Below are 10,235 nucleotides of genomic sequence, written 5' to 3'. Positions count from 1 at the left end.
ACCTGTCTTGCTGTGTGTACTGGTGCATTATCATCCTGATACATGGTACCACCTTCAGAGTACAATGTCTGAACCATTGGGTGCACATAGTCAACGTTCACACCTGTTCTTACTGGTGGAATGTGCAGTCAGTGAAGATTGGCCACCAGGCTGCAAAAATATAGCCATGAAACCTCCAACATTATATTGGCCAGTGTTTCAGTTTCATTGTCCAACCCCACAGAGTGGTCTTATGAACAAGAAAAGTGAAGTTGGACATCTCCCATGGCATGCATAGTCACCAGATCTGAATATTATTGTGCCACTTTGGGGTGTTTTGGAGGAGCGAGTCAGATAACATTTTCCTACACCAGTATCATGTAGTGACCTGACCCCTGATCTGCAAGAGGAGAATGGCTCAAAATGCCTTTGGCAACTGTGCAGGACTTGTATATGACAATTCCAAAGACGAAATGCTCTATTGGCCAAAAAAAGGAGGCCCAACACCATACTAACTGTGGTCTAAAACCAGGTGTTTCAGTTTTTTTGTCCAACCCCTGTATATATATATATAAGTTTTTGAACTGTAAGATTTTTAATGTTTTTTCTGCTCACCAAGCCTGCATTTATTTGATCCAAAGTACAGGAAAAACAGTAAAATTTTGAAATAATTTGACTATTTAAAATAACCTTTTTCTATTTGAATATTTTTTTAAATGTAATTTATTCCTGTAATTTCAAAGCTGAATTTTTAACATCATTACTCCAGTCACATTATCCTTCAGAAATCATTCTAATACTCTGATTTGCTGCTCAAAAACATTTATTATTATTATTATGTTGAAAACAGTTGAGTAGAATTGTTTTAGGTTTTCTTTGAATACATACATTTATCTAAAATAGAAATCTTTTGTAATTTATAAAATGTCTTTATCATCACTTTTGATCCATTTTAAGCATCCTTGATAAATAAAAGTAATATTTTTCTAAAAAAAAAAAATCCAAAAAAAAGAAAATAAAAAAATACTGACTCCAAGCTTTTGAATGGTATAATGTACAATGTTACAAACAATTTTTATTTCAGATAAATGGTGATATTTAAATATTTCTATTTATCAAAGAATCCTGAAAAATATGTACTCATCTGTTTTAGATAATGATAATGATAATAATAATAATTGTTTCTTGAACATCAAATCAGCATATTAGAATGATTTCTGACTGGAGTAATGATGCTAAAAAATGTACTTTACATTTTACATTTTAAAATATATTCAATTCGAAAACAGTTCATTTAAAAAGTAAAAATATTTCACAATTTTACTGTTTTTGCTTTACTTTTGGATCAAATAAATACAAGCTTGGTGAGCAGAAGAGATTTCTTTAATGAAAATAAAATAAATCTTACTGTTCAAAGACTGTTGACTGGTAGTGTATATATTATTTTTATTTCATTTTTAGTTTTAGCTCTTTCTGTACATCAAGTTAAAGTACATGAAAGTGAGATAATCTAAAAAACGTTCTCACAAGTCCAGAAGCTGTCAATATCACAATAAAAGTGCTAAATGTCATTTTTGGGTGATTTAACGCTTGGCTGCACTCTACATACAGCCATGTGGTGGTTTGTGTACTTTGGACCATAAAACCAGATCAGAATCATCCGTTAAACCGGTCTTTCAGCTCACTTCTGCTTATTAAGGCCATTATCCGCTCTCTAATGAGGCCATTAGCAAAACCCTTACCCTTTAGATTTGCTGGTAATTACAGTCATTCTCTATTGAGATGTGTGGATGGTAAAGTCTGTGTACTCTCTCAGCCGACAGAGATGGAGGTGGAGACTCAGGTTCACCTGTACGGCCACACGGCAGAGGTCACGGGCCTGTTCGTCTGTAAACCCTACAGCATCCTCATCAGTGTCAGTCGAGACGGGACCTGCATCCTGTGGGACCTCAACAGGTCTGTGCTTCTGGGATCACTCTAGTCTTTACATTTCATTTATTACATTTATGCATTCACCAGGCACCTTTATTCGAAAGATGAACGTGATTTCTCCAACAATATTAGTCATAAACAATGCCAGGTTTATTAGACAACTAGTTTTGGATGCATATTAAGATGTATTAAAGGAATATAGATACAGAGAAGACATTAAAGTTGACAAATTTCAAAACCAAAATCAAAAGCACACTGAAAAGAATTTGGTATAGAAACAGTTTTCAGAATTTGCTAGTACATTTTAGAAAGAAAGTCAAATAAGAAGTGTTTAGTTCAAGGAACGCATTGAATTACACTACCAGGCAAAAAGAAGCGTACTAAGCCTGCATTTATTTGATCCAAAGTACAGAAAAAATAGTAAAATGTTGAAATATCTGTTCTATTTACAATAACGTTTCTATTGAATATATATGTGACCCTGGAACACAAAACCAGTCTTAAGTCACTGGGGTATATTTGTAGCAATAGCCAAAAATACATTGTATGGGTCAAAATTATTGATTTTTCTTTTATGCCAAAAATCATTAGGAAATTAAGTAAAGTTCATGTTCCATTTTTTTGAAGATTTTTTGTAAAATTCCTTCTGTAAACATATCAAAATGTAATTTTTGATTTGTAATATGCATTGTTAAGAACCTAATTTGGACAACTTTAAAGGTGATTTTCTCAGTCTTTTTGATTTTTTTGCATCCTCAGATTTCTGATTTCAAATAGATGCATCTCGGCCAAATATTGTCCTATCCTAACAAACCATACATCAATAGAAAGCTTATTTATTGAGCTTTCATATGATGTATAAATCTCAGTTTTGTCAAATTTAACCTTATGACTGGTTTTGTGGTCCAGGGTCACATTTTAAAATGTAATTTATTTGTGATCAAAGCTAAATTTTCAGCATCATTACTCCAGTCTTTAGTGTCACATGATCCTTCAGAAATCATTCTAATATGCTGATTTGCTATTAGAAAAAAACAAAACTTTTTTTAATATTATCAATATTTAAAACAGTCGAGTACATTTTTTTTCTCAGGATTCTTTGATGATTATTAAGATCCAAAGATCAGCTTTTAAATTATAGAAGTGAATACTTTTATTTAGCAAGGATGCTTTAAATTGATCAAAAGTGATGATAAAGACATTTATAATGTTACAAAAGATTTCTATTTCAGATAAATGCTGTTCTTCTGAACTTTCTGTTCATCAAAGAAACATGAAAAAATTCTACTCAACTTTTTTCAACATAATAATAAATGTTTTTTGAGCAGCGCATCAGAATATTAGAATGCTTTCTGACTGGAGTGATGATGCTAAAAATTCTGCTTTGAAATCACAGGAATATAAAAAAATATATATTTTAAAATATATTCAAATAGTTATTTTAAATAGTACTTTATATATTAAAAATTGTACGGTTGAAAAATGTTTGACTGGTAGTGTAAACCTGAAATTTTTAAGTAGAAAAACAGAAATAGTATTTTCTTGTAAAATGCACTCCAATAATTTAGAATAATTTACAATAATTTTATAAGATAAGCAAGACGAAAATAAAGCCTATTTTAGAAGTATGACAACACATTTTACCCTCAAATTCTCATTACTGTAATGTATAATCATATGAATGTTAATATATGTGACCCTGGACCACAAAAGCAGTCTTAAGTCGCTGGGGTATATTTGTAGCAATAGCCAAAAATACATTGTATGGGTCAAAATTATAGATTTTTCTTTTATGCCAAAAATCATTAAGAAATTAAGGAAAGTTCATGTTCCATGAAGATTTTTTGTAAAATTCCCACTGTAAACATATCAAAATGTAATTTTTGATTTGTAATATGCATTGTTAAGAACCTAATTTGGACAACTTGAAAGGTGATTTTCTCAGTCTTTTTGATTTTTTTGCATCCTCAGATTTCTGATTTCAAATAGATGTATCTCAGCCAAATATTGTCCTATCCTAACAAACCATACATCAACAGAAAGCTTATTTATTGAGATAAATTTAACCTTATGACTGGTTTTGTGGTCCAGGGTCACATATATTTTTTTAAATATCATTGAATTGAATCTACTTCATACATCATGCGTTAAAAATTGATTTTTGGAATTTTGAAAGAAACTATTTCAGTGTTACTTGCCATCTCTTTGTAATTATTTGTGAAATTTACTAGCAATTTCTGATTGTGAATAGTTTCTTAGTAACTGCCACACCAATTTTTTTCAGGATATTAAAAGTATTTTTACATCATAGTAGTAGTAAATCACTTTATCTTTTCTTCATTGTATCACAGTAATGAGAAAATAAAGATGGTTTGATTATGTTTTTGGTGTTAGGTTGTGTTATGTACAGAGTCTGACAGGTCATAAGAGTCCAGTGAACGCAGTGTCAGCCAGTGAGACCACAGGAGATATCGCTACCGTTTGTGATTCAGGTGGGTTGACTGTATAAGTACGTGTTTTATTGCTAGGTTTTTAATTACAGTGTAAACCACCTGCTGAAGTGGGTGAAACTATTTGCAACTATTTGTATAGAATAATTGTAATAATTTTCTGTTTTCTGTTTGTGTGTGTGCAGTGGGTGGAGGAAGTGATTTGAGGCTGTGGACGATTAACGGAGATCTGATTGGTCATGTTCACTGTCGAGAAATCATCTGTTCAGTGGCGTTCTCCAATCAGCCAGAGGGAGTGTCCGTAAACGTGATCGCAGGCGGACTGGAGAACGGTGTGGTCAGGTAAAACACACACTTATATCAAACCACCAGCTCTACACTGTCCAGGACCAAATACTGATGTACTAATGCGCTTCTGCTCTTAATTAAAGAAAACCAATATTTGATTATTTTTCTTGTAGTACATTTGGAAACATGGTTCAGTAGTTGAGTTTGACAAGCATAACATTTGCACAAATGCACAACTATTTGTGTAAAAATGAAAAAAGGAATGAGATTATGTAGTCAACTTCTCACCATTTAAAAGTTCAAATAATGTCAACTCTAATAACTATTGCATAATGGGATATAAACTGTGGTTACAAATAAAGTTGAAAGAGTTGTTTTTTTTTTTAACTCTATATGTGACCCTTGACCACAAAACCAGTCATAAGGTTAAACTTTACAAAACTGAGATGTGTACATCATATGAAAGCTCAATAAATAAGCTTTCTATTGATGTATGGTTTGTTAGGATAGGACAATATTTGACTGAGATACATCTATTTGAAAATCTAGAATCTGAGGGTGCAAAAAAAATCAAAATACTGAGAAAATCACCTTTAAAGTTGTCCAAATTAGGTTCTTAACAATGCATATTACTAATCAAAAATTACATTTTGATATATTTATAGTAGGAATTGTACAAAAAATCTTTATGGAACATGATCTTTACTTAATTCCCTAATGATTTTTGGCATAAGAGAAAAATCAAGAATTTTGACCCATACAATGTATTTTTGGCTATTGCTACAAATATACCCCAGCGACTTAAGACTGGTTTTGTGGTCCAGGGTCACATATATTAAGAAGACTCTCATCAGTGCTTTCTTTCCTTCTTCTCTGTCGTCATATTCCAGGTTGTGGAGCACATGGGACCTGAAGCCAGTCAGAGAGATCACCTTCCCAAAATCCAACAGGCCTATCATAAGGTAAACACTTTTACATCATATGATGTCTCATGAATTTATCTTTATTAGTAATGTTACATGCACCTGACCACTAATACTTATGAATTGTATGATGTTTACCAAGGCTGCATTTATATGGTTAAAACAGTACAAGCAGTAATAATGATAATAATCAGAAATGTTTCTTGAGCAGCAAATCAGCACATTACTATAATTTCTGAATGATCATGTGACACTGAAGACTGGTGTAATGATGCTGAAAATTAAGATTTGATCACTAGAATAAATTAGACTTTACTATATATTCACATAGATAACAGTTAGTTTAAACTGTAATAATATTTGACTATTTTCACTGTATGTTTGATCAAATAGAGGCAGGCTTGGCAAGCAGAAAAGACTTAAATCTTAAAGTATTATTCCACTTTCAGAAGAAAAAATTCCTGATAATTTACTCACTCCTGTGTCATCCTAGATATTCATGTCTTTCTTTCTTCAGTTGCAAAGTAATTATTTTTTGAGTAATATATTACAGGATTTTTCTCCATATACTTCAATGGTGCTCAGCAGATTATAGGTTAAAAATGCAGTTTCAGTGCTGCTTCAAATGGCTCTAAACAATCCCAGATGAGGAATAAGGGTCTTATCTAGCAAAATGATCTGTCATTTTCTTTAAATTATAAATAATTAAAAAATATTTATACACTTTTTAACCACAAATGCTCATCTTGTCAAGCTCTGAGATGCGCATGCGTAGTCTGCGCATTTTTGTCCAATACAGTTAGGGTATTTCCAAAAACTCCCGTCTTATTTTCTCCTGTAACTTCAAAATTGTCCTACATCGCTATTTTACTTTTTTTGTAAAGGGTGTTTGTCCCTTCTTCCACATTTACTTTATAAACACTGGGTTAGTACTTCTGCAGTGATGTAGGATGAGTTTGAAGTTGGAGGAGAAAATGAGATGCATGTTTTTTGACATACCCTAACCGTATTGAACTGAAGTGCACTGAGTATGCATGCACATTGCAGAGCTAGACAAGATGAGCATTTGAGGTGAAAAAGAGTATAAATTGTACAACTGTTTGTTTTTTATAGAAAATAACTGATTGTTTCACTAGATAATACCCTTCTACCTCAGCTGGGATTGTTTAGAGGCCTTTGAAGCTGCACTGAAACTGCATTTTTAACCGTCAATTCATTGAGCACCATTTAAATCCACTATATAGAGAAAAATCCTGTAATGTATTCCTCAAAAAACGTAATTTCAATGCAACTGAAAAAAGAAAGGCATTTAAGGGATAGTTCACCCAAAAATGAAAATGTGATGTTTATCTGCTTTCCCCCAGGGCATCCAAGATGTAGGTGACTTTGTTTCCTCAGGAGAACACAAACAAAGATTTTTAACTCAAACCGTTGCAGTCTGTTAAGTCATAATGGCAGCGGAAAGTAAAAAAAAAACAAAAAAAAACATGCACAGACAAATCCAAATTAAACCCTGCGGCTTGTGACGACACATTGATGTCCTAAGACAAGAAACGTTCAGAAACTGAACAGTATTTATATCATTTTTTACCTTTGATGCACAGTAATGTCCGTCTGTCTTGAGCGTGAGCTCAGCATCCGGTGCATTACCCGTGAACGCGCTCTGGCATAGTATTTGCAAACGCCGGAAGCGATCTGTCGCGTGTAAACGACACTCATTGTTTACACAGTTCACAGAGATTGTGGGTATAGCAGCTATTCAAAATGGTAATTACTTGCGCTTATCCTGATTGTTCACACGTTTGCTTGTGCGAACTCATCCGGGACTGTTGACTGTTTACCAATTTCCAACTTCTGAGCCTGATTGCTTTAAGTTATGGTTGCTTGCTCTTCAGCTGGATATCAACACACCCATAAACGTAGTAAAATTGTTGACGGTCTGCAGCGATCATTTTTTTTCCCTTCTGGTGTTTGCGTATATTATGCCTGAGCCCTGGATGCTGAGCAAGTGCTCAGGACAGTTGGACATTGCTGTGTATCAGAGTTAAATAGTGATATAAATACTGTTCAGTTTCTCAAAAAAAACTTAGGATATCAATGTAATGTCACAAGCCACATTTGTCTGTGCATGTTTTTTTTTGTTTTGTTATTTTACTTTCAAAGGTTTGGTGCCCATTGACTGCCATTATATGACTAACAGACTGCACCGGTTTGAGTTAAAAATCTTCGTTTGTGCTCTACTGAAGAAACAAAGTCACCTGCATCTTGGATGCCCTGGGGGTAAGCAGATAAACATCACATTTTCATTTTTGGGTGAACTATCCCTTTAATGACTTGGATGATATGGGGGTGAGTGAACTATTAGGACATTTTTCTATTGAAAGTGGAGTAATCATTTAATGGTAGTGTAAGTGTCAAGTGGTTGATGATGATGAATTGTGGACTCTCTCTCAGTCTCACATTCTCGTGTGACGGACATCACCTCTACACGGCGAACAGCGAGGGCACGGTGATCGCGTGGTGCCGTCGAGACCAGCAGCGCATGAAGCTGCCCATGTTTTACTCGTTCCTCAGCAGCTACGCTGCAGGCTGATCCCGCGTCACGCCGGACCCTTACCCGCACCAGAGCGACCCCGCTCACCCGGGAAGAGGAGGAGCCAGCATGCACAAAGCCCCGCCCACGATCATCACAGAACCCGCCCCCGAAACGCCACAGGAGCGAGCAGGGGCTCGTGAGGCAGAGCGAGCGCAGGTCTTTCCCCGCTTGGTTTCTCTTTGTTTGTTTCGACTGATGATTCACGTAGTGTTTGTTTTTGATTTGTGATGTTTGATTTTAAAAGCTGCTACAATCTGGTCCGTTCCAAGGCCTTTCCTTCTTTTTGTCCCTCGTCTCGCCCACCCGTCGCCGTCCTGAGAATAGAAATCCTGCTTTCCAAGCCAAACCAGACTGAAATCTGAACACTACCGTCCATCTGCGCTGCTTCATGATGAAACTCGTGCATGAGTGACATGCAGCGGCGAAATGAATGTTTGCACGCAATGCCTTCTTAAACTCTTAAACTTCCTCCCTCATCGGCCGCTCAAATATTTATTCTCAAGCAAGGATGAAAGCCAGAATCTGAACGTCTAGTTCTTGTTGTTCATTATAAAATGCACTTCTGCTGATCTGGACGATCTTACGAATGTCAAAGGCGGTTGTGCGGCACATCAGATTCATAATAGTTGATTAAAAACATGCTCTAATTTCTTCTTTTCTCTTTTAGTGTTATATGTTGCATGTTTTGATCACTTAAGCATTATCTAACATTGGTGATACAATAGAAAATGTAGTCAGATCAACCTCTAGGACCTTTGACAAAATTACAGTTGGTTACAACAAAAACCAATCTGTTTATTATACAAAGATGACGCTAAATCCCTGTCAGTACATCCAGATTCTCACAAGGATCAGATGCTTGTGAAGTCTTAAGTGTCGACAGCGTTAAACGTGGAGGAAAAATAATTGAATTTGAGTCCTGAATGTTCCCTGTCTTTGTGTTTGTTTTGTTCCTACTCTTTATTTCCTCTTAGCACGAGTCTTACATTACAACTAATTTAATTATCTCGTCTTACATTTTAGTGTTTACCAGAAAGGGAATGCTTTCACCTTTTCCCCTGCATTACTCTTTTGTTTTGCATTATTTTCCAAAAAAAAAAAAAAAAACTACCATTTATATCAAGCCTCAAATGAAGCAATTCAGTCAATGCAAATCTAGAAAGACGGTTGACTAGTTTGGGAGAATCATCCAGTGTTTACAGAGCCCTGGTTATATGTTTGTTTTTTTTCAATCTGTTTTTCATGCTTGCATCTCATTTATCTCCTAATTATCGTGCACAGTATTGTCATGTTTGCGTTCCCTCGGAAAGAGATTGATGTTTCTGTCATCGTGCGACTTGTTGACTGAGTTTGTAAAGAAAGACGTGTGAATTTGTGTTGAATTAACTGTGTAATTTAAGATTGAGATGTTCACCAAGGCCTGGCTGGGACATTTATTTCCTATTTTTTTTGTATTTATGAAATATGTAATAAAATGTCACCTATATATAATATAAATATAAATATTCAAGAAATTTTGATTCAGTTTGTTGCTCTTTGTTCGGTACAGTGTTAGAAATAGCTTCCATTTTCTTTTCTTTTTTAACTGGAAGAATCTTTCAGGGATCAGTTCTTAAAAGAACCTTTTTTTATGTAAAGAACATTTGAATGCAATAAAGAATCTTTTTCCACTTTAAAGAAAAGATTATATGGACGTTAAAGGTTCTTCACTGGGATTTCCACAAATTAAAGCCTTAAAAGCTCTTAAATTGGAGCAGAAAATGTAAATTTTGGTTTTCTAATACAAATACATACACTTCTTCATTATTAAAGGAACCATATGACATAGGGTTTTTTTTAGATTTTTTAAATGTTCTTTGAAACTAAGAAAAATGGTTCTTTTAAGAACTTGAAAGATTATTTGGGGAACTAAAAATGGTTGTTCTGTGGTGTCGCTATGAAATTCCTCTTTTGGATGCTTTTTACGTGTAGAACTGAGCAATATAGAATAAAATAAAGATCTTTATTGGTATATGGTTTCATGCAGATAAATGTAACCCTTTTTTAAAGAATAAAATGAAGGCAACA

The 10,235-nt window shown here is 34.4% G+C and overlaps 1 protein-coding gene across 1 annotated transcript in view; it reads left to right on the top strand.

The window, feature by feature from the left end:
* The window catches only part of LOC141325150 (lysosomal-trafficking regulator-like), an 85,333-nt gene extending 75,651 nt beyond the window's left edge, over positions 1 to 9,682 (top strand). The window contains exons 48-52 of the mRNA XM_073833647.1: positions 1,796 to 1,935; positions 4,306 to 4,403; positions 4,547 to 4,703; positions 5,540 to 5,611; positions 8,027 to 9,682. Coding sequence (XP_073689748.1) covers positions 1,796 to 1,935; positions 4,306 to 4,403; positions 4,547 to 4,703; positions 5,540 to 5,611; positions 8,027 to 8,165 — 606 coding nt within the window. The 3' untranslated portion in view covers positions 8,166 to 9,682. The remainder of the gene's footprint in view (positions 1 to 1,795; positions 1,936 to 4,305; positions 4,404 to 4,546; positions 4,704 to 5,539; positions 5,612 to 8,026) is intronic.
* Positions 9,683 to 10,235: the final 553 nt, after the last annotated feature.

The sequence above is a fragment of the Garra rufa genome, chromosome 2, assembly GCF_049309525.1.
Source record: "Garra rufa chromosome 2, GarRuf1.0, whole genome shotgun sequence".
NCBI lineage: Eukaryota > Metazoa > Chordata > Actinopteri > Cypriniformes > Cyprinidae > Garra > Garra rufa.
This window is presented reverse-complemented; position numbering and strand designations above follow the sequence as displayed.